Below are 24195 nucleotides of genomic sequence, written 5' to 3' on the forward strand. Positions count from 1 at the left end.
CAGGCAGCAGAGAAAATAAATATTCCAAGGGAAGACACTTGTAAGTGGGATTTAAGGGGAGTTTTAAGCATCAGATCTGGGACTTTTGAGGACTTCTGCTCAGCTGCCATCTCATCCCCATGCTTCTTCCCAAATAGCTCAGTGCTGGGTTTTATCATGGAAAATGTGGCAGATCCTTAGCATAGCCCATCTGCACCTCTCTGAGATTTTTCTCCCATTTGGAAGGATTGGCTGCTCCCAAGCCTCACCATATCCATGAATTTCAGCATTCCCAAACCTGGAGTATCCTCTGCCTGCATCTGCCAGAGCCCTGTGGGTGGTGGGTGCTGGCACAGGTGGGTGGAAGAGGTAGATGAAGAGACAGGGGTGGTTGTAGCCCTTGTTAGAGCAGCCCTGATCTTCTCCAGGTTTGGAGCAGACTATAAGAGGCTGCATTCCCCCAGCACCTGGCTGGAACTGAAACTCAGCTACAGGAGGAAGGGCTGAAGCTGCAGCTCAGCCTCTGCTGAGATGCCTCATGGAATCACAGCGTGGTTTGGGTTGGAAGGAGCAGGGACATCTTTAACTGGATCAGGATGCTCCAAGCCTCATCCAGCCTGACCTGGGATGTTTCCAGGGATGGGGCATCTCCCACCTCTCTGAGCAGCCTGGGACAGGGTTTCAGTACCCTCAGCACAAGGAATTGCTTTCTAATATCTAGTCTAAATCTCCCCTCTTTCAACTTAAACCCATCCTCCCTTGTCCTACCACTTCAGGCCCTTGTCCCAAGTCCCTCCCCAGCTTTCCTGGAGCCCCTTCAGGCACTGGAAGGTGCTCAGGTCTCCTCATTGGATTCTTCTCTTCTCCAGGCTGAACACCCCCAACTCTCTCAGCCTCCAGAGCAGAGCTGCTCCAGCCCTTGGATCATTTTCATGGCTTCCTCTGGACTCTCTCCAACATCTTCTTGTCCTTCTTATGTTGGGAACCCCAGCACTGCAGGTTGGGTCCCATCAGGGGGGAGTTATTTCACCTTGCAGCATCTCCCAGGCAGTTGTTGGGCTTCTCTTTCTTCTCACTAACCTGTTTCCCTGGAATAGGAAGAGGTGTTGGAGCACTTTGGGTCACATCAAATGAAATGAGGGAAATTCTTCTGTTTCTCTGCTTTATTCCACTGGATTTGCCACCAAGCACAAGCTCCAGCCTGGTTGTTTGTAGCAAGGGAGCAAAACTCAGTTGTAAATAGCTGTGAGCAAAGCTGAGCATCTGTGTCCATCTCTTTGTTCCCAGGGGATGGAAGATCAGCCAAACCTTTCCCTATCCACCTATTGATTGCTCAGCCCAGGTACCTTCTGAGATTTGATTTTAATGTCTTTTGTTTGTTTGTTATTCCTTTCCAGGCACTGCTAGAAACAGCCCTGACTAGAGTGGTCCTGCCAATGCCTATACTGGTTCTACCTCCAATTATTATGTCCATACTGGAAAAGTAAGTGTGGGGTAATACAGAGGGGGGACTTCTGAAGGGGAAGGGAGAAAAGATCCTCATTAGGTTTGATTTGCTGATATTTCTTGGTGTTGGTCCACCAAAGACTATTTTTCCTTATTAAAATGTTCATTTTCCCATCGTTTTGACCACTGCTGTAGGCTGCTGAGGTATTGGTTTTTATGAATATTTATTGATAAGGTGGAATAACTTTCTGGGGCTCTGCTCTGGGGGTCAGTGAGCCAGGAACCCCACAGTTCAGTGGGAAAATGTCCTGAAATTTTCAGCTCTGCCTTTAGCAAGCTTTAGAGCTGCCACATGGGGTCAGATTAAAGGTCTGGGCTCATGTTCAGGCACCCATCTGCTGACCATGCACCTCGTCCAGGCCACCTTGGCCAGTGCCAGACTTGCCTGGGCTCTGTCTGGAGGCACTTGGCCTTCCTTTCCATAACACCCTGTGCCTTGGACTTCCCCAGAAAGATTTATCCTTCACATATTCTGCAGAAATTTTGCTTTCCCTCACAGATGAAGCCAGAATCTCTCCTGGCAGCCATCTCCACAGAGCATCAGTGCTCAGAGACTTGGCAGGAGAGGGCAGGGTTATTATTCCTCATCCAGTTATCTCCTAGCAAAGTTCTTGATGGTGAAAAAAAAACCCCAAACTGCCCTGTCCTTCAGCTGCTGTCCCACCTTGCCCTCCATCACCTCTGCTTTTTCTTTGGCCTGGAGATGCTCTGAGGGTTGTTTGGAGCTGTTGTGTCCTCCTGAGGACACCCAGCAGGGCCTGGAATGATCCCTGGGGTGGGGATCACTTTGCCAACCTTGGAGACAGATGAGTGCAATGAAAGATGAGGATGCTAAAGGGTTTTGCTACCTTTGTCCAGACAGCCAAGCTGGAAGCACTCTTTAAACAAATCTGTTGCTAATGGCTGCTGGAAAGCACTCCAGTGACAAAGTAAATAGCAATTAGTACAATTAGGGATTGACCCATGGCTTTGGCTGGCCTTGTTTACCCTTGTAGAAACACCCCAGGGCAGTTTTCTCTCCTTAAGGGAAGGGTCGAGGCTGCTGCTGTGAATTTGGAGTCTGGGTTTTTAACATCTGGATTTAAAAGCAGAGTTCTGGTCCCAGGTGGCACCTGGAGGCTCCCTCCCTCCCATGGATTGGGTGTGGGAAGAGGCAGGGAAACAAACTCTGCTTTGGGGAGCTGTAAAGTGAGTTCTTTAAGCCCATTTTTGCCCAAAATGTAGTGTTTTCCTCTCCTTTTCAAAGGGATTGTGGTGGGTCCCTGAAGCAGGGTAGCACTTTCTTCAAGCCACTCTTTGGAGATGGCTGCTGGAGACAGATGAGGACCAGGGGGAGCTTCCAGCCTCCCTGGTTTTGTTGCAGAACAATTGATTTTCACTTCTTGCTTCTCCTCAACAAAAGCTCCACATCCTCTTCCCTCCCCCAAGTCCCCACCTGACCCACAGGATCCCCCAGGATCTGCTGGGGAGGTTTTATTGCTGTAACTCAGAGGATCTTTGCTCTTCTGGTGAGCAAAATGAAAAGCCAGAGATCTTCATGTGCAAAAATTCAAAGTTTGGGGAAATCTGGTCTCTAAGTTATTGTCTCCATCAGCAAAACCCCAAGGAGCATCCCAGGTCTTGTTGAGCATTCAGTTTAACTAAAACCAAGCATAAGATTTGCTTTGTACTTGGGGGCTCTGTAACTTGTTCATGAAACTGATTTCATCTGTCAAGCAAACGTGGATGTGCAGGAGGTTATCTTCTAAAAGTCATCATTTGAACTAACAGAAAGACTTAATTCAGGTTTGTGAGAGAACACTTCTCTCCCCAGGACACAGGCAGAGGGGAAAGCTCATTCTGGAAAAAAAAAACCAACATCAAAACCTTGGAGCAGTTGGTGGAAAGTTTAACTTGTATAATTCAGTGGAATTTTAGTTGGGTTGGGGCAATGCTAATGGGAACTGTGTTGAGGTGTTAGCCCTTCATTTATAGTAATCCTTCCAGGGTCTGGAAATGAGACAGAGGAGAGGGAGGTTATTTGGAGGTCAGAGATGTGGAATCAGAAGTTCTCAATCTGGATCTTCTGCTAGAGACATTTATATTTGGGGTTGTGGTGAAGGAGGAGAGCACTTCTCCTGCCTGGCTTTGCAGTCATGGTGGGAGCAGGGGACACTGCTGGGCCTGGGTGGCCTTGGATCACCCCAGGAACAAGAAAATGTTCATAGAATCATGGAATGGGTTGGTTTGGAAGGGATCTTCAAGATCATCCATTCCCCACCCCCCTGCCATGGGCAGGGACACCTCCCACCAGCCCAGGGTGCTCCAAGCCCCATCCAACCTTCAACGCTGCCAGGGATGGGGCAGCCACAGCTTCCTTGGGCAACCAGTTCCAGGGGCTCACCACCCTCATTGGAATTTTTTCCTCATGTCCAACCTCAATCTCCCCTCTTCAAGTTTTAAACCATCTCCCCTTGTCCTCTCCCTACCCCCCTGTGCCAAAAGCCCTCCCCCAGCTTTCTTGTAGCCCCTTCAGATATTGGAAAGTTGCTCTAAGGTCACCTTGGAGCTTCCTCTTCTCCAGGCTGAACAACCCCAACTTCTTCGTCCTGGCTTCCCAGGAGAGATGCTCCCAGAAGTGGTTTTTGGATTCCTGGAAATCCATCTCCCTCCTTTTCCTCTCGCTACTCGAAAAGTTTTATTTTAAGTGGCCAGTTCCTGGTCGCCGTCTTTCCACTTGGATCCAGGTCTTTCCTTTCTCTCAGCCATCTCTCCATCTGCATGTTTTAACTCCCCCAGCTGCCTCTCTCGTCTCTTGTGCCATTTTTTTTTTTATTTTATTTTTTTTTTTCAGCTCTCTTGGCTCCTCTCGTCTCTTTGCCTGCTGTGTATTTTAACTCCCAGGGCCGCCTTCTCTGCTCTCCAAGTAATTCCATGTTACCTCCCACTGCTGAGCTCCATTCTTTCCCCATGTTTCATGCATCTCCTGCTGCTTGGAGGCTCTGTCGAGGCACTGAACATATAGAATCACTGTTTATTTTTGAGACTGCATATGCCACGCGGGGAACACGGAGTCAGTGCTTCTGTGCAGCTGTATTCTCCTGGGAGTTTTATAAATAATGGCTCTGCTGGCAGCTTTAATTGCCACCTCCTCGAGTACTGGGTCCAGTTCTGGTGTCCCCATCATGGGAAGGACACAGATCTGTTGGAAGGAGTCCAGAGGAGGCCACAAAGATGATCCAGGGGCTGGAGAACCTCTGCTAGGAGGAGAGGCTAAAGGAGCTGGGATTGTTCAGCCTGGAGAAGAGAAGACTCCAGGGAAACCTTAGAGCTGCCTCCCAGTCCCTGAAGGAACCTCCAGGAAGGATGGAGAGGGACTTTTCATCAGTGTCCAGTGATAGGACAAGGGGCAATGGTTTCAAACTGAAGGAGAAGAGGTTTAGAGTGGGTATGAGGAAGAAATGAGACTCTGGAACAGGTTTCCCAGAGAAGTTGTGGCTGCCCCATCCCTGGAGGTGTTCAGGACCAGGTTGGATGGGGCTTGGAGCAACCTCTGGATGAGAGGTGTCCCTCCCATGGCAGGGAGGTTGGAGGAGATGATCCCTTCCAGCTTCAGCCATTCTAGGATCCTGTGATTGGTTTCATATCGAGATGAAGGTGACTCTGGGGGGGTGTAGATGGCTCATAAAGTTAAGCTGCTTCCATACTGGATCAGCATTTCAGAGCACCACCAGCTCTGTGTCTGACCATGAAGACAGCATCATATTAAAATACAGAAAGGACCTTAAAGCTCACCCATTCCCACCCCCCTGCCATGCCCAGGGACACCTCCCACCAGCCCAGGGTGCTCCAAGCCCCATCCAACCTTCAACACTGCCAGGGATGGGGCAGCCACAGCTTCTGGGGGCAACCTCAAATTAAAGAATTTCTTCCTAATTTCCAGCAGAAACCAAAAAGAAAAAAAAAAAAAAGAATTCTCTTGAGGGATCACCATTGCCCAGGCCTTGTGAGGTAGGAGGGAGGACCTCCTGGGCCTCATGTTCATGGCTTTTTGAGGGAAATCATCTCCTTCTGGCAGTGCAGAACATGTCCTGCAGGTGCTTTCCCTCCTCTGCAGCCCAACATCTCCCTGTCCACCTAAAGCCTCACTGAAGTTTGTTTAAACTCAACAGCTGCCAGCAGTGACACCATAAACTGCAGGGGCTGTTTCCAGAGTAAACACTGAAACTGCTCCTTTAATGATGTCAATCAAGCACAGAAATCCCCCAAGCTCAGTTGCTTTGTGTCTGCTCTGGCCTCTGGAGGGGGTGCTGGGGCTTCCAGCCAAGAGCAGGAGATGCTCCTTGGTGAGGATGGCAGTGTCCTGGCTGGAAGGGACAGGGGACACAGCTGCTGGTTGCTAGGAAAGCTCAGCATTCCCAAGATGACCCCAAAAAATGAGTGAGAAAAGCTGACATGCAGAAAGGAGCTGGATGGGCTCTCTGCAGCAGAGAGGTGGGACAGTGCTGGCTCTGGGAGGTTCTCAGCAGAACTGGGAGGGTAGGACAACCACCCCAAGGGTTATTTATCCATCAGAAGAGGGTTTGGAAGCCTTGGGCTGTCTGGAGAACCCCAAAGCTCCTTACCCCATCATCCCCCTTGGCGTCTTGCACTGTGTGTATCAGCTTTGAACCTGTTTATACCAAACACTCCAGAACCCCCCCCAGAATCTGTCAGCTGGGAGACTTGGGTTAACTCCTGTCATATTTAGTTTAGCATCTGACACCTCCTCCTAGACAAATACAGCTCTGGTTCACTGAACCTGATAACTCCTTTTTAGTACAGCAACTGACTTCCATATGGAATAAATTACAGAACCTCCCGAGAAACGCCAGAGGCAGCTGCCAAATTATGCAGGATTTAAAACCACTAATGAACAATGTGATGAAAGTTGAATGAAGGTGTATTTACAAGAGCTACAACACACTGTCTCTGCTGAGCAGATGCACAGTCTGTGCCAGGATGTGTCTGTGCCTGGATACCCAGGTCCAGGCAGGCTCCTGGCTAGGGAAATGTTCTCCGTGAGGTCTCGGTGGTTCAGGTAGAGCAGTGGCACAGGGATGTGCTACCTCCCCATCAGAAGCTCCCTGGGGTGTTGTTGCCTTTTTAGTAGCTTCTAGGCAAATTTTGGGAAGGTGGATTGTAGCCAGGATAGGCACTGGGAGGGATGGGGAGGGGTAAGGAAACAAATCTTCAAAAAAAGGAAAAAAAAAAAAAAAAACCAAGAAAAAAGAAAGAGGAGGAGGGAAGTATTGCAAACATGCATGAGCTTTGCCATCCCAAGGTTGGTTTATAGACATGGATTGCTTAGAGAATTATTGAAATGTTTTGGTTGGAAAAGACCTTGAAAATCATTGAATTCACCCATTCCCCAGCACTGCCCAGGCCACCCCCACCCCATGTCCCTCATCCCCACATCTCCAGGGCTCTGAAACCCCTCCAGGGATGATGGGGACTCCAGCCCTGCCCTGGGCAGCCTGGGCCAGGCCTTGACAACCCTTTCCAGGGAGAAATTCTTCCCCAGCTCCAACCTAAACCTCCCCTGGCACAACTTGAGTTGTGCCCAAAGTTCCTCTTGTCCCATCCCTTGTTCCTTGGGAGCAGAGCCCGACCCCCCCTGGCTCCAACCTCCTCTCAGGGGGTTGCAGGGAGCCAGAAGCTCTCCCCTCATCCCATCACTCCAGGATCAACACCCTCAGTTGTACGAGTGATGTTAGACCACCAGTGCCAAAAATTTGGCTTCTGAGATGGGCACAATAAACCTCACACTCTGTTGTCTTCCTGCAGATTTCCAATGTGAGAGCATCCTTGGCACAAACTTTTCTGTTGTCTGAGTGCTGAGGTTGAGTTCCCCAGAGCCTGGCCAGGCCTGTCCTCTGTGCTTGGTGATAATATAGTAGTAAAACTACTATTTTAATATTAAAATAGCTTCCAGGACTCAATTCAGCTGCAGAATTATGAGTAGGGTGAAATAATCCTTGCTCCTGTGGATGTCACAGCCTGCTTCAGGAGATGCCAACAGCAAAGCTGGGCTATCAGGAGGACCTAAAGGTCCAGATCTCCATGTCCCTGATCAATCCCTTTGGCAGAGCCCACAGGACAGTGGTGTCAACTAATTCACTCTTCAGCAAACGGTGATTAATTTTATTTATTTATTTTTTTAAGCTGCTGTAATGCTCTGCAATTAACCCCTTTGGAAACATCTAATCATTCACTTCCCGTGGGGGGCTAATGGGTGCAAAGAGGGTTTTTGATTGCATTTGACAGCTCACAAAGTGCAGCACACAATATTTAACTTCCCTGCTCCTCCAAGATCCATGTGGAGAGCAGAGAGCCCAGGGCCAGCAGAGCACTGGACCTCTCTGCTAATTACCAGTCATTTATTCTCAGCCACGCAAATTTTGAGGACCTGAATCCCAATTAAGACATTACACTACATGTGTTAATTAGCCCCCCCCCCCCCTCCTTTTTAGATCAAGCCATAACTCTTCTCTAATTAGGAGGTTAGCCCTTGTAATTTGAACTGGCCTGAGTTTGAAGCCCTCCTGGAAATCACACCTGGGGGCTGTGCCAGGGATCTCGTTAAATTGGTTGAGTTTTTACTTGGGTGATTACAAGGTCCCCAACAGGGCAGTAATTAAAGAGGGTGCAGCTTCCAAATTAAGGTGTCAGGGGTGGTGTAAGCAGTGATGTCTTGGTTCTAAACTCTGCTCCAGGGAGGCTTTGGTCGGATGATTTTTCTCAGTGAGGGCTCTCATGGATCACTAGGGCTTAAGGAGGAGAATAAATCAGTTCCAGGAGTTGCCCCTCTGCATCCTGGGGACTCGTTATCACAGCTCATTGATGGCAATCCTTGCAGGCTCTGTTTGTTAAAAAGCCTGGAGCAAGGAAACTGCCTCTCCTGACCCTGCCTCAAACACTTGTGGACTTCTGGAGGAGTTGTCTGCGGGAGGTGGAACAAAGGAGATAAATATTGGGGAGCAGAAGCTTGGCTTCCACAGCACAGGTTGAGAGGAGCAACTTCAGAGTTTCTTAGTGAGGAGCTGAGGTGGTGGAGGAGTTAAGGTTCTGGCTCTTGTTTTCCTTCCCCACTTCCCCTGAACCTTCTCAAGATGCAGAGAGCCTTCAGCAAGCCTTGGGGAATGTTCTGACACACAGGCAGGGTGCAGCAGGGTAAGGAGTTCCCATTCCTCAGCTGCTCTGTTGTAACTCATCAGGTGTGTGTTGTTCAGAGCCTGTAGTAAACGTGGAGTAGATGGTGGAGTAGACCTTAAGGTAATCTGTTCTCTTGCATCAGCTGCATGGGGAGATGAGCCTCCAAAATGTCCTGGTGTGGTTGGCTTGGCTTGGGGGGCACCTTGGGAATGGGGGAAATGTGTGTTCAGTGCTCCTGGTTGAGTTGAGGAGAGGTGAGCCCTTAGGGGGGTGTGGGCTGTGTAACCCCAGCAGATGGCAAAGCTGAATCTGGAAGGGCTCGGGATCTGTTGTGGGTGAACTTGATGCTGATTTACTGAGAAGGAACCTTACCCTGTGAGGGAGAGGGAGAGCAATGGGTCTGGATGGACAGTAGTTTAGCTCATGGCATGCACTCCCTTGGGCTGTGAAATGCTCTGATGAAGCCTTTCCTTTCCAGAACATCCCTCCTGAGGTCCCGTCCCCGGATGATTCTCCCAGTCCAAAGCCTTGTGTGCCTCGCTGCCTTTGGCCTGGCCCTCCCCTTGGCCATCAGCCTCTTCCCACAGATGTCTGAGGTCAGTACCTGTCTCAGAGGGGCTTCCTGATGCCATTGCTTGCTTTGCCTTCCTGGGTAAGGGTCTCATTTTGATGGGGCCTCCTTATTTTTGGAGGGAGTGGATTGCTGCTGCCCTCCCCGGGGAGGTTGAGTGGGCAGGTGCTGGGTGGGTGATTCCCTCCTGCCAGCACACACCAGCACAGCACTGGTTAATCTCCCATGGGTTTTCCATACTTCTCATCAGGCTTTGGATGTGGTGGGATGGGATGAACCTTCTAAGCAAACAGGGGAAGAACTGAACTTTGTTCCACCCAGCAAACACCTTTTCCAGACAAGGGATGGCCACGTGTGATCCTCCTCCCTTCCATCACATCCATTGCTCTTCCCCAGGGTTTTGTTCCTCCTTCTCCTGAGTGAAAGACATTTAGAGGGTGAAGTAACCAAAACCCCAGGGATCAGGGGGACAGCCAGGTTGGAATAAGGGGGGTTTAAAATGTAAGAGGAGAATGTTCTGCCTGCTTGACTGTAAGTGTCTCCACCAGCATGCTGGGTGTCCCATCCCCTTGTCAGTGATACCTGAGCACATCTCCACAGATCACAAGTCAAGGGATGTTGGTGCTTCTGGCTGATGACTTCTCCTCCCAGACTCCTGCTGGGTTTGTCCAGTCTTGTCTGGTGACATGAGCTTAGAGCTAAACAGCTCCAGGGAGAAGAAGATGGCTCAGTTCTCCCTCTCCCATGACCATGCTGGTTCCTTGGTGTCAGCACCATGAAGACAAGGCAAAGAGAGCCTGCCATACACATCTGGTGTGGATGTGCTTTCCCAGAGCTTTTTTTAGGGTTTCTGCCTCTTTGTCATCCAGCCTGGCTCTGGGAAGACACAGCCTGGGGATGAGCAGAGCCAAGGAACCACTTGGGATGAGGAATGGAATCACTTGTACCTGAGTCAGCTGAACAAACTGCCAAGGTGTATTTTTTCAGGACTCATTAATTCTGGCCCTTTGGTCTTTGGAACTGATGGGTTTGCAGATTGTAGATCAGGACATCTACAGGGAGGGTTACCAGTAATTATAAGATAGAAAAACCTCCACCAAACAGAGCCAAGGACTTTGCTGACGTTCTTCTTGTGTCAGCTAGGAGAGTTGATCAGAAATGAGTATCACAATCTCTGCTGGCTAATTCAATTATTTTTTTTCAGTCTGGATGGTTTTATTCACAACCCCTAGCCAGGGAATCTTGCTGTACACTTGTCTGCTAGCCTGAAAAACGTGTTGCAGATATTTTTGTTGTTGTCCTTCTAACTGTTTACAGGCTGAAGATAAAACTGTCCCCTAATCTTCTCTTTAAGAAACCGAATATATCTCAATCTTGGAATCTCTGGCTACAAGACGTGTTTTCTGAAGCTTTAATGATTCATATGGCTCTTCCTTAAACTTTCCCTAATTAGTCAACATCCTTTTTGGAGCCCATCCATAAGAATCAGACACAGTATTCCAGTAAGAAGTTGCACAAGTACCAGTTGCAGGAGCAATGTGATTTGCCTGCTTCCACTTGAGTCCCTCCATCCCCAGAGCACGTTAGTCATTTTGGCACCAGCTCAACCTTAGCTCCCTGCTCATCATGTTCTTTTTGTTGTGAGCCCAAGTTCTGCTCAGAGGTTTTGGTTATGAAGGACTGAGGAGCAGTGCCAGGCTCTGTGCCCATTTGAGGTGCGTGCCCAGAGCATGTCCAGAGTTGTCCTGCTGGAAGGAGGTTTGGCCACAGAGCATCACTTGTGCTCCTCTTTCCAGGGAAAGGAGTTTCACCCACCAGAAGGTGGCCTGGGAGACCTTTCCTGGCAGGTTTTCTTTCAAGAGAATCAAGGAACCAAGAGCACAGGAGGCTCCACCAACCTCCTTTACCCCAAAGGTGACGTTGCCATCATGCCCTCAAAATGGTGCCTTGTGCCATGGGTACACAGAATCCTTGTGCCCAGAGGAAGTTTTGTGTCTGACCATAGCATGACACAAGTGGACTCTGCCACAGGCCCAGTCCCTGTACTGGTGACCTGGGTTCTTCCTTACTTTCCACTTCCCCAGATTTTGTGTCATCTCAGGCCTTAAGCATCAGTCATGGGGGATTTTTTCCCTCCTCACTGACAATGCCCGTGGTTGATAGCATTGCCCAAAGCAATCTAAAAAGCTCTGGTACCAGGACTCAGAGGTTTTGGGCTGTATAAAAAGAATTATTCAATGTTTCTTTATGTTGGAATCCAGCTCACGAGGTCATTTTGCCTTTTGGGTTTTGGCTCTGTGGGTGACAAATGATTTATCCTGTGTCATATCTGCTATTCCAGCGTTTAAAATCCTGTGGATGCCAACAGCTGGGTGACTTCTGGCTCAGCAGAAAAAAAATCAGGTCTGGCTTCTTCCAAAGGAGATTCCAACTGCAGACCCGGGGTGCTACTGCAGCATCACTCAAAAATGACCTTCTAAAAGCAGCAGAAATGTTATCTGCAGTGTAAACATGATTCAGAGCTGATTAGTAGATCAAACAGGATGACGTGCTCTCTGCCCACGCCTTGTCTCAGGGAGGAGAAACCATTACAGCTGGTGGAGTGGCTCATTACCTACTGGGATCTCAGCTCTGCTCAACTGGAGGCAGCTCCAGGTGCACAGCTGGACCTCACATCTCCACACACCAAGGGGTGAAGTTCTCCAGAGCAGCCTGGTGCCAGCAGTCTCCCTCTTATTTTGAGTTTATTACTAGAGGTGTGCACCTGCAGGTTGTCCCTCCCATTCTGCTGGATCTCTTTGGTGATGGCTGTGGGGATGCTCAAGGTGAGCAGAGCAAGTGATGTACCTGAAATGATCTCTCCAGAGTTGTTTCTTCCCAGAAATCTGATTTTCCTTGCAGAGAGCATTTCTTGCAAGCTCTCAATTCTTGGTCTTGCTCCATGAACTCACTGGATAACTAAGTTGGAGTAGACTTGGAGTGTTTGAAGGTTGCCCTCTCTCTCTGTGGGGCTACACGTGTGTGTCTTTGCTTTTCCTCATCCCCACAGTAGGTGAAGCAGCCAGGAACATAACACAGCTGAGATGCTGCTGCTGTAATGAGCACTACCCAGGGGGTAAATTATTACCAACAAGATGTAAGAGGCATATTCTGTTCCAAAAATATGATGATGGTCTGAGCAGCAACCCATTCAGGGCTTGTAAATGAGCCAAATCCTGCCCTTAATCACACTTTCACAGTCCCTTTTTCTTTAGTCAGAGCACAAACACAGAAGCTGGTGTGTTGTGAAGGGCTTGTTTTAGCACTGGAGCTTGACTTGGCCACCTTTGATCTTTTAAAGGGGCTCCAATTTAATAATTGGTTTTCAAGCAGAACTGAAGCCTTGCAGGAGATTTATTAAATGTGCAGCCACCTTGTTGCATCACCTGTAGCTGCTTCAGAGTTACACCTGTTGTAAGATAGCAGAAGAGAAATCAGGATTCTGCTCTGGTTGCATCCAGAAGCATCAAGGGCAGGGAGATGGAACATCTGGAGCTGAACAACCTTCAGGTGCTGGGAAGATCTGAAGCCAGATCTTCTTTTGGGTCAGTAATTAGTCCAGCTGGGACCTTCTTTGCTTTTGTACAGGTGGAATAAGAGACCAGGACATCTCTCCTATGAGGAAAGGTAGAGGGACATGGGTCTTTTTTAGCCTGGAGAAGACTGAGGGGCATCTTATCAGTGCTTATAATTAATGACAGGGGGTTGTCAGGAGGATGGGGACAGTGTTTTCAGTGATGCCAGGACAAGAGGTACCAGGCACAAGCTTGACCTTAGGAGTTTCCATCTAAACACAAGGTGAGAATTCCTTACTTTGAGGGTAGCAGAGCCCTGGCACAGCTCCCCAGAGAGGTGGTGGAGACATTGAAATGTCTCTCTGGAGACATTCAAAACCCACCTGGACTCCATCCTGTGCAACCTGCTCTGGGTGAACCTGCCCTGGTGATGGGGTTGGACTGGATGAGCTCCAGAGGTCCCTTCCAACCCCTGACATTCTCTGAATCCACTTTGATACCTGCAGTGATGCTCCAGTCACCACAACCTGCTTTTGGGCATCATGGTTTTGAAGATCCCCTTGTAAAACCCAACCCCTGGGGTCAGCCCTAGGGACAGGAGTCCTTGCCACTCGGCACGCTTAGGATGCTGAGACATTTTCATCCCAGTCTGGTGTTAACTCCAGCCCCTTAGTGCATCTATCTATATGCACCAAGTAATTCACTGCTGTGAAGTTTAGGAGAAACATCTAGTTAATGCATTTAGCCCACAACCTCCAAATGCCTCCCATGCCCCCCGGGGGAATCTCTTTTCTTGCCACCGATCCTACAGCCTCCCCACTGACAACTCCTACTCAGCTATGCACTGCCAATAGAAACAGCTGTGACAGTTCCAAACTGAAAATGGGACTTGTGCAAATGAAATTCAGTGTAGCAGCAAAAGAAATAACCATGGGGTTGCTCCACTGATTTCTTTTTATTCTTTTCTTGCCACCCTTCCGTCCCTGCTCATCCAGATCGTTCCCTTTGCAGCATCCCCAGAGGATGCTGGGGAACTTCCAAGGTGCTTCAGACCCACCCAAAGTTGCTTCATCCCATCAATGATCCAGTGTGCTGGATTGTGCTGGTAAAGGCAGATGAACCCAGATGAGAAATCATAGATTCATTGAATGGTTTGGGTTGGAAGGGGTCTTGAAGCCCATCCAGTTCCATCCCTAACCTGGGCCAGGGGCTCAGCACCCTCACACCAAAGAATTTCTTCCTAATGTCTTAAGCTGAATGGAAATGGAGCTGAAGCAAGAGCTGATGGCAAAGAAACCCTTCCAGGAGCCAGAATATCTGTGCCCTCCCCATGGGTTTAAGTTGAAAGGACCTTGGCTGCTGGTTGGGGCAGACTGAGCCATCTTCCAGCGTGAGGCTGATTTCAGCTGAAAGCCTTTTCTTCCAAATAATCTTCCTTTTTGGATCTCCAGGACCAGGGGAATAAACAGCCTAAAATCCAAGGCTGAGCTATTGTTTTCCAATCTGTTTTAGCCTTCATCTTGTTGGCAGGCTGCTTTAGAAAAGCAAAAGGTTAATGAGCCAATGTGCAGTGGGATTATTGCAGTAAAGATGACAGTGAACCAGTAATTACTAATTAGATGCAGTTTAACAGGAGGAACAAGTGAAATCTCCTCTTCACCAACTGTCAATAATTAGCAGATTTGGTGAGGTTGAAATGTGTCCACAGTTAAAAGGCTGATTTTTTAATGAAATGGCACTTGACAAAAGAGCTGTATGGAGGTCACAGCCGTAGCCCCCGAGACGCTTCCCCATCCCATACTTAGGAGGGAAATCAGATGCAAGACAGCAGGGGGTCCCCATGAAACCATTTCTCCCTTGGGATTACATTGCATGGGGGGAGGGGGAGCAGGAGGGATTCTCTGCAGTAATTTTGTCCAACTTGGATGAGAAGCAAAGGAAAGGATTTGCCAGCTGCCACGGGGGGGGAAAAAAAAAATGTTGGAGAAGTGAGAAGTTCTGTGGTATTTCTTTGCTTCTGGGTCTGAGGAACAGTTTCCTGAGAGTCTGGTGTTCTGGCCAAAGTCTGCCCTGGGGATGGAGGTTGGTCTTGGAAGGATCTCCTCTTGGAAAAGAAGTGGCATAAGGTCCTTGAGGAGGTTGGAAGCTCGGTGGGATGTGTCTCCCAAAGATTCAAGCTGTGGCCTGAGGGTTTGGTTTCATGCTGACACACAGGACATGCTCCATGCTCCATCCTTGACTTCTGCAGCATTAAAAGGTTCCTCTGAGGTTCCACCAATCCAGTTTCCCTTCTCTCTGGGTAGCTGTTGACACAGACCAGAGTATTTTTATTTTCCACATGAACTTCCAATGGGGAGGTGATCTGTCTGAGCTTCTTTAATGCCCAGGAAGCTTTTCACTTGAGCAGAACCTGCCAGGATTTATTTGATTCTGAGTGGTTGAATGCTGGTGTGGTTCAAGTAGGGCTGGAGAGAAAACCAGTGGTATCAGGAGGTATCTTCAGCCCTGTTCTGGCCTTGGGATGAAGGCTGGTGCTTAGCAAGGTTTGTGCCTGGTGTTCTTTGATGAGGATGGACTTGTTTCTGCCAGAGGCTGAAGGGCAAATGAGTGACCCCTTCCAGAGGGGAGGTAGTGATGGAAGAGGAGGTGACATTTGGGGACAGCAGAACAACACTGCCATGACTTTGCACAAAGGCTGGATGTGGCTGCCCAAAACTCAGATGGGAGTTGCTAGCCCATCTTTTATAGGAAATAACAGCCTGGGGAAGTCACCAACTCCAGCTGTGCTTCTAAATCCAGCAGGGTCCAAGAGCACACTGGGTCACTGGCCCTTGGTGTCTCTTGCTGTGGGGTCACTTAGTTGTGATGTGACCACTTTCACCAAGCAGAGAATATTTCTGGGTCAGGACATCTCCCCTTTCCATGTTTGTGGGGTTTTTTCCCCCCATGCCTTTCTCAAAATGAAATCATTGCCCATGCCTGCTCACTCCCCAGTGGCTTGGGATGACTTCTGGGAGCAAATCCTTGCAAGGGGAAGAGGGCAGAGGACAGGTTTGATCTTCAGGAGCAGCAGCAGCTCTCCCATTGCTCTTTCCAAGCCTGTAGGAAAGGTTGGGATGGTTGGAATTACAGCTGCTCAGGCTGTTTGCACCTAGTGGGGTCATTATGAGGCTCAGTGACATCTCTCCTCTGGGGAAGGTCAGGAGTGAGCAGTGCTCTGATTGATTTGAAGCCTCTGCCTTTTGTTCTCCCAGTTCCTCTTGTCCCAGAGGCTTTGCTTTGTCACCCAGCTGCTTTTTGAAGCCTGCTGCTGAGCCTGCTCCTTTTGTTTCAACCCCTGCCTGAAAGAAGGTGCTGAAAACATCACAGGATCGACACCCCCCCCAATCCCAAAACCAGAACCTGGACCAGCAGAGCTTGTTCTGGCTGGGAAGCCAGGGCTTGAAACCCCACTGGGATTTGTGGTCATTCGAGGTGGGTGTGGGGGAAAGGACCCTTTTGTACTGCCCAGGGGCTTCAGCAGCCCTGTCAGAGGGGATCTGGTTTCATGTTTATATCTCTGTCCCTGGGATACAGGTTCAAGTATGTAAACTATCCACCCTGCAAGCACAGGCTGCTGCAGGTGTGTGGGTGCTGGTGGGCATAAAAAAACATTCCTGACACCATCTCTTTTGAGGAGTCTTCACCTCCTGATGGCTATAAGCCATTAGGAGTCAAAAGAAAGAGCTGACATCCGACAACTCCGGATAAACAGCCAAACATTAACCCTTGAAGGGGCTCCAAAAACATACTTAAAAGGTTCTTTGTGGAAAGAAGCCTTTTTTTTTTTTTTTTTTTTCCCTTCTTTTTCCAGGCCTGTTAATTGCTGTCTTTCTTCAGGACACCTTTCAGCAGCACCTACTGTAAACAAAGAGGCTCCTCCTTCAGCACTTCCCCCAGGGATTTTCCTGCCTTGCTTATGAGGAGCCCTGGCCAGGAGTCCCCAGAGTCCCAGCTCCTCCTGCTCTGTGCAGCCAGAGAATCACAGAATGGCACAGAAGGGCTTGGAAGGGACCTCTGAAGATCACCATCCAACCATCCTGCTAGAGCAGGATCACCTAGCCTGGGTCACACAGGGGGGTTTTATTGTCTCCAGGGACAGAGACTCCACCACCTCTCTGGGCAGCTTGTCCCAGTGCTCTGTTACCCTTACAACAAAGGGTTCCTTATGTTCTTCGTTCCAGTTCATTGCCCTCTGTCCTGGCACTGGACACCAATGGTCTCATCCTCCTGATATCCCCCTTCAACCTGCTGCCCACCCCTTTCTCAATGTCCTACAGGTCCTTGGGTTTCCTGGGTTCTTCTCAGCCTTCCCTCTCTTCCTCCCATCTTACCCCAGAAACTCAGTGCTCTTCTTGGTCACCACCAGTGTCTTGCTTTGATCCAACTGGGTTAATCCCCAGATCCTTACCAGCTGCTTTCCTGGCTTTCCCCTCTCTTGCTGAGGGGACTGGAGATTTCCCTTGCTGCCCACACTGTTTTGTCTCATCAGTAGCAACCAGACCTTTGACAACTCCAAGTGAAACCTTATGAGCAAAGAGAGGTGGCCACTTGTCCAGGCTTGCCTGATTACTGCCCAGAATGCCTAATTAATCTCATTTCACAGGTATCTATAATCATGTTATTGCTTTTCCAGTCATTGGGATCTATCAGCCTGTCCCTAGTGAGGCTCTTGCTCCTTTGAGAGGAATGAATGTGATGGAGGCTGAGACCCTGAGGACCTTGCTTCTCTTCCTTAAAGCAACAAGAGCATCCCTAAAGCTTACCTTACCTGTCAAGCTCTTCCCTCTTCAGAGCAGGAAAATTGCAGGGATGTTCTCACCAGAGAGCAACAAATGTTCTCTTCTTTGCCAGAACTGCTGGAGGGATTCTCACCAGTATTGGACCTCCTTGCTCATCAAAGACAAAACTTGCCACGTGCATAGTGTCCAGATTAAGAGTGGGATTGTTTTCTTCCACAAGAGAAGAGATAATTCTTACCCCATTTTCTTTTGTGAATGCCTTTCATTCCAGCAAGGAGCAGTCACCCTAAACTCTGCAGTTTTGAGGGATTTCAAGATTGTATCTCAGGTGGCTTGATGATCCATCCATCCATCCATCCATCCATCCATCCATCCATCCATCCACCACTTGGCTTGAATGTTCTTCAACAGAATCTATTTCATGTTAAATGAGGCCATGAAACAGTTTCTTTTTCCCCTGCAGGCCATAGATTGAATGTCCTGCACAAACAGTTTTGGGAGAAAGTCCTCTCCTTAGTTCCTGAGGCTGGGGGACCTGAGGTCAGAACAAATGTGTTTATCTTATAAGATAAGGGGAGAAGTGGATCTGAGCTCCTGCAGATGCTTTTCTGTGTGGTTCTTCACTTCAGGGAACACACATCACACCATGGGTCCTTGTGTCCTGACCCGTGGTCACTCATGATCACATCAGAACAAGGTGACACTGGGGACACGGGCTGGCAAATCCTGGGTGGCAATGATTGACTGAAGGGAAGGAAAGTCTTTGGCCTTCTTGGATTGCTAGGGAGAACTGGAAGTGTCTTTTCTTCTCTGGCAGACAGAGGATTTTTATTTTTTTTTTTGATCTTGCTGTATGAAACCTCATGTTTTCAAAGCCTTTATTTGGTTTTGGTGGGGGGTGGTTTTGTTTTGTTTTGTTTCTTTAATAGTTGAGGTTTCTAGTGCTGTGGGCAACCCTCTTTTTCCCCAGAAGGCTCAAACCCACAATTTTGCAATGACTTGGAGATGGTGTCACGCAGGGGGTTAATCTCTCAATCTGTTTATAAAGCTGGAAGACTTGAGAGGGTCTGAAAGCCATGTGAGCTCAGTGCTAAGCAAGCCCAGCTCCTGGCTCTCATTGCTCTCACCATGTCTGTTCATCAGTGATGTCATCTTGAGATACCAGAAGGGTTTCCATGGGGAACTGGAAGGTTGTGGCTGCACCATCCCTGGCAGTGTTCAAGGCCAGGTTGGACCTGGTCTAGTTGGGGATGTTCTTGCTCCCTGCAGGGGAGGTTGGACCAGAGGAACCTTAAAGCCCCTTTCCAGCTCAAACTATTTTATGATTTTATGAAGTTGCTGTCCCAAAACTGTCCCCTCAATCCTCTGCTCTGCTTTGGGGCAGCCACTTGTTCACATTTGAGGTGAGGGCATCTCATTTAGGTGGTGGATCATCTGAAGGAGGAGGATCTAAAACCTCCCAGCTGTCTCCAAAGCACTTCTCTATCCAAACATCTGTGGGGAATGAGGAATATTCATCTGGATCAGTACCAAATCCTGATGGCCCCCAAGGTGCTGCTGGCTCTGTGCACTTTGTGCTTTGCTGAGATCAGTGATGTTTTTCTGGGACAGGGCAGAGGTGTCAGCAGATGTGACACAGCACAAACAGCTTCTGGCACTGGCACTGTCACACTTGGTGCCACCAGAACCCTTTCCAGCCTGGTCTGGGAAGAAACCCTGTCCTAAAGGCAACTGGAGGTGGGTCAAAGCATCTATGGCAAAAACCAGAAAAAGCTTCTGAAATGGAAGCAGAACAGCCAAATATTCCAACTTTCCTCCTTTTTGTCTTTTCAGGGAGGGGAGAGAACCTGGAGATAAGTGTCAGTTCTAGCCAGCTCCTGCCAGAGGTTAGACAGCAGCTCTGAGATTGAGATCCTTGGTGCTGATCACAGCTCCTGTCTGAGCTGCTAGGAGGAATGAAATATCTCCAAAAACGTGCAGTTTGGAGACAGGGCTGGGCATTTGGAGCTGTTTCAGGGAAATCCACCATGGAACTACAACATTGCAGAGCTTTAGCAGGTCACCCACCTGCTGGACATGTGGCAGTAGTTCCAGATTTGCAGTCTAACAAAAAACTTTACAAATTAATCTGAACACCTGATAGTTCTTTAAAGATGAGCTCAGCTACCTCTGAGTCCACTTCAGGGCAGTGAAAAGGTGGTGTAAATCAAATGCACTCCTCATCTCCTTCATCCTTATCTGCTGATGGTTTTGTTTTACTCCCAAGCAAGAACCTCTTACCAACCAAAGTGTGGTTGCTCTCCTGGTGTGGTACAGCACAGAATGGTTTGGTTCCAAGGGCCTGGAGTGATGGGATGAGAGGGGAATGGTTTTAAGCTGAAAGAGAGGAGATAGAGATGAGATCTTGGGAAGAAATCCCTGTTAGTGGTGGTGGACCTGCCCCACCTCTCCATTTGACTGGACTGAGACCACCACCATGGAATCAGCAGCTCCTGCTCCTTCCTGGTGTCATTTCCAGAGTTCAGTGAGTGGCTGGATGGCACTCTCAGGCACGTGGTGTGATCCTGGGGGTGCCCTGCACTGGGACAGGAGTTGGACTTGATGATCCTGATGAGTCCCTTCCAACTCAGCAGGTTCTGTGATTTATTAACCCCAGTCCTTGCTGCACCTCACTGAGCTTCACTCGGGCTCAGTGTGCTTGGCACTGCCCTCAGCCATTGCCCCCATGTCTGGTGGCCCAGGAGGAGCTGTTGGAAGGGCTGGGAGAACCCTCCTGGGCTCTGAACCAGGGCCAGCACCGAGCCACCGAGCTGGCACTGCCAAGGCAGCAGGACAGGAGACCAGCCTGCTCCTCCCTTCCCCCCAGGGATGGTGCAGCATCCCTGGGTCCTCATGACCCTCCCCCTCCCCAAATTGGCTGCTTTCTTCCATCTCCTCCCCCCTCCTTCCTTTTTTTTTTTTTTTAAATTTTTTTTATATAATTTTTTTGTTGTTGGCTGAGTGATGAGCTGTATGCCAAATCCATCTGCTCCTGTCTCCCCTAGCTGCCTTCCATCTCGTTCCAGGCTCCCTGGCAGCTCGCCTAGACCCATCTCTCTCTTCCCTCCACTCCCAGGAGCACATTCCTCTCTACACCTTTCCCTGAGCTGGGACAGAACCAGAGCCCCAACCCCAAACACAAAGCATCTGCTTCCTGCCTCTGCTGCTCCACCGGCCGCGCCGCGACGCTACCCCTGGGTCAGCAGAGAATGCAAAACACACTCAACCCCAGCCCCTAACTTCCCCCCTGCCTCCCCAAGCCCACCCCTCCATCCAAGATGGGCTGAGGAAGAAGTTTGGGCACCGGGTGCCTTTTTCCTCTCACCCTCTCCTCCCTTCTCCTCAGCCACCAGCTGTGACCACAGCGCCATTTGTTCCTCCAGCCCACGCCAGCAGCTCGGAGCCAGTTCTGTATCACCCCAATTAGCCTTGTCGGTGCTGATGAGAGGAGAAAGAGGCTCCCACCACAAGGCAGAGACAAGGGGGGACCAGAGCTGGTGGGTGGTGGGCACCAGGAGCAGCCCATTCCCTTTGTTTCCCAGGCTGGGAGATGTTTCTCTAGGTCAGGAGCACCACTGAGGAGCCAAGGCTGCCATCCCACCCGTGGCTTCTGGGTGATGCTGCTTTATAAACCATCTCGGGTTATCCAGACTTGGATAAGGTCAGGGAGCATTGGATTTTTAGGTTTTTTTTTCCCCTTTTTAATTTTTTTTATTTTATTTCATGCACTTTAGGTATGTGCTTGGAGGACAGAGGGCTGTCCTCAAGTCATACCAGCTCCCAGGGTGTTGTGGCTTTGGCTCGTGCTGGGCAAGTTGCTGGAGGAGTTTGGACACCTTGGCTGTGTCCTCAGTGAGCAATGGGATCCCTCCATCCCTAGGAAAGCTTTCTGGAGCCTGACAGGAGTGTGGAGCAATTCCTGCTCCTTGTTATTGCATCTCTCATGCTGTGTGTCAGGAGACTTCTGCTCTGGGGCCAGGCTGAGAGTTGGGGGTGTTCAGTCTGGAAAAGAAAAGGATCCAGGGAGACTTTAGAGCACCTTCCAGTGCCTGAAGGGCTCCAGGAAAGCTGGGGAGGGACTTGAGACAAGGACATGGGGTGACAGGACAAGAGAGAATGATGTTAAACTGGAAGATGGGAGATTTAGGTTCAACATTAGGAAGAAATTGTGTGGTGTGAGGGTGCTGAGCCCCAGGTTGCCCCCAGAAGCTGTGGCTGCCCCATCCCTGGCAGTGTTGAAGGTTGGATGGGGCTTGGAGCACCCTGGGCTGGTGGGAGGTGTCCCTGGGCATGGGCTCAGGAATACACAGCTCCAACCCAGTGCCTGTCACCAATTGTATCTTCTTCCAAGATCTTCAAAGGTTGAAGACCCTGACCTTGATGTCCATCTGGCATTAGCATTAATTCCCACAAACATTTATCTCAACTGTCTCCTTCCACCCAGAGGAGCTCAGTTCTGCTGAAACTCTCCTTGAGGGGTTCCATCACCTCATTTGTGCTGGAAACTTCCCACCACACCTTTCTCCAAGCAGCTGGTTGCAATACTTTGCTCCTTCCCACCAGGATACTCTTCCTGCTGTTCAGCTTGGATCTTGATGCTTTTTGATCTGTGTCCCAGGAGAGTGCAAACGAAACCTTACTCCTTTCCTCTGTGCCAGAACCTCTTGCAGACCCCAATACCACCAGACCTCCCTTGCACATCTCTCTTCTAGACTCAGACCAAGGTTTTCCCATTGAGAAAATCTTCCCCATAGAGAAAATCCCCCCATCTTGCCTTCAAGCTTTTCCTTGGAGCCTCCATTAGAGAGGTTGGTGGCTCTCCATCAGCTTTCTGTGGAGATGCTCCCAGTAGTCCATTGGGTTTTTGCTCTGTCCAAGCTGCCCTACCAAAGCCAACATGGATGATTGAGGTTGGATCATCCAATTCCAGGTCATTTGAAAGCACTTCCCACCTGGACATTTCCATCCCAGTGGGTGAAACCACCCAGCCCTGGTTCCTCGGAGCTTTTTTTTTTTTTCTGTCTCCAGAAGAGAAAAAAAAAATAAATCAGAAAATAGGAAGAAAAGCTGTGTCAGAGCCAGGCAGAGTGGAGTTAATCCTCCCTCAAAATGGATCCCATCGGTGTACGTGAGGATCTCCTCTGCTGCACCTTTGCTGGGTCCTCTCCCCAGCACAATGCCTCACTTTGTGTTGCAGCACAGAAAGAAATGGTGAAGTTGCTAATAATGGCACTAAAAGAAAATATGCTACATCTGTTATGGATAGCAGTACAAAATTAGCTGATCACACCTCTGACACCCAAGATGTCTTCACTTAAAATACTCGTTGGCTTACTTTACATAATTTGCTGATTATATTTAAGAGAAATACAATTTTGCAATTACTGTTCTTTCTGGTGCGCTATCTATGCATCATTTTCTTTTTATGTTTATATATTTCTCCTTCATTAGTGCAGTCTGAAGGGTGATTAGATCCCTTCAAACATTTTACAGAGGTTAAACGTTGATTAAGATTTAATTATTACTGTAAATAGCTTGGAATGACATATGGTGCAAAAACCTGACATATGTGCATTTGAATAAATGAAGTGCTATTTCCCATGATGCCTCAGTAGCTGTTTAACAGCTTTGCTGAAGGGTTATGTTGCACCTCATGTTAAGATTGCTTTGATGTTATATTTTGTTGGGTTTTTGCAGCTGAAAGCTAAGAACAGTTTTTCCAGTTTTTAAAAACATTGAATATTTTAAATACCTAAATTGTTTTGCACAAATTTTTGCTAATTTGTCTAACTAGGTTAAACATTTTTCAAAAGCATTTCGGGTTTCTGAACGCGGGTTCCTCGCATTGTGTCGGCAACAGCAGCAGTTCAATGTATGGGCTTTCCAAAAGTCTGCTCTTCCAAGGGGTCTTCTCCTGGTTGGGAGTGAGAACTTTGTGTCTTGGAGAGCAGGAGAACCCCGGATCCCTCCCAGGGATGCAGAGGTTCCCAGCTTTGTGCGAGGTTTTGTGCAAAGCCAACGAAAGGGAAAGCAATTAGGAAAGGGATAAAGGGTTTATGGAGACAGAGGAAGGGGTGGGGAGGTGTTGGCTCTGATCCCACTCCGTTGGAGGATGGAGAGCCCTGTCCAGGAGCTGTTGGAGGGTTTGTTGTCCCCTTATGTCACCAGGCAGCCTGTGGCTTAACCAGGTCCAAACCGGAGCTTTGGAGACTTGGATTCCTTCTGACGCTCCTGGGAAGTGATGGGTGGGATCTGTGTGGTCCTCACAGATCATAGAATTATAGAATGGTTTGGGTTGGAAGGGACCTGCAAGATCGTGCAGTTCCAACCCCCTTGCCGTGGGCAGGGACCCCTCCCACCAGCCCAGGGTGCTCCAAGCCCCATCCAACCTGACCCAGAAGTCACTGAATGGTGCAGAGAGTGCATCGTTCAAACGTAACACGAGGCAGTCCAGACAGGGATGTTTTGAAACTTTGAGCAGAATAAATCACATTCAGATAACACAGAAAAAGCCCGATGGATATGGGGTTATTTGCAAATTATGCTTCTCCACATTAATTTAATGATGGTCCTGATGCCTCCTCTTTGATTC

General features: G+C 49.0%; 1 protein-coding gene across 4 annotated transcripts in view; it reads left to right on the forward strand.

Moving 5' to 3' along the window:
* Positions 1-24195, forward strand: part of LOC103531235 (sideroflexin-5) — a 123419-nt gene that overhangs the window by 92347 nt on the left and 6877 nt on the right. For all 4 annotated transcript variants that reach the window (XM_030450874.1, XM_030450873.1, XM_030450877.1 and 1 more), the window contains 2 exons: positions 1377-1462; positions 9137-9254. In XM_030450874.1, coding sequence (XP_030306734.1) covers positions 1377-1462; positions 9137-9254 — 204 coding nt within the window. The remainder of the gene's footprint in view (positions 1-1376; positions 1463-9136; positions 9255-24195) is intronic.

The sequence above is a fragment of the Calypte anna genome, chromosome 4B (assembly GCF_003957555.1).
Source record: "Calypte anna isolate BGI_N300 chromosome 4B, bCalAnn1_v1.p, whole genome shotgun sequence".
Lineage (NCBI taxonomy): Eukaryota > Metazoa > Chordata > Aves > Apodiformes > Trochilidae > Calypte > Calypte anna.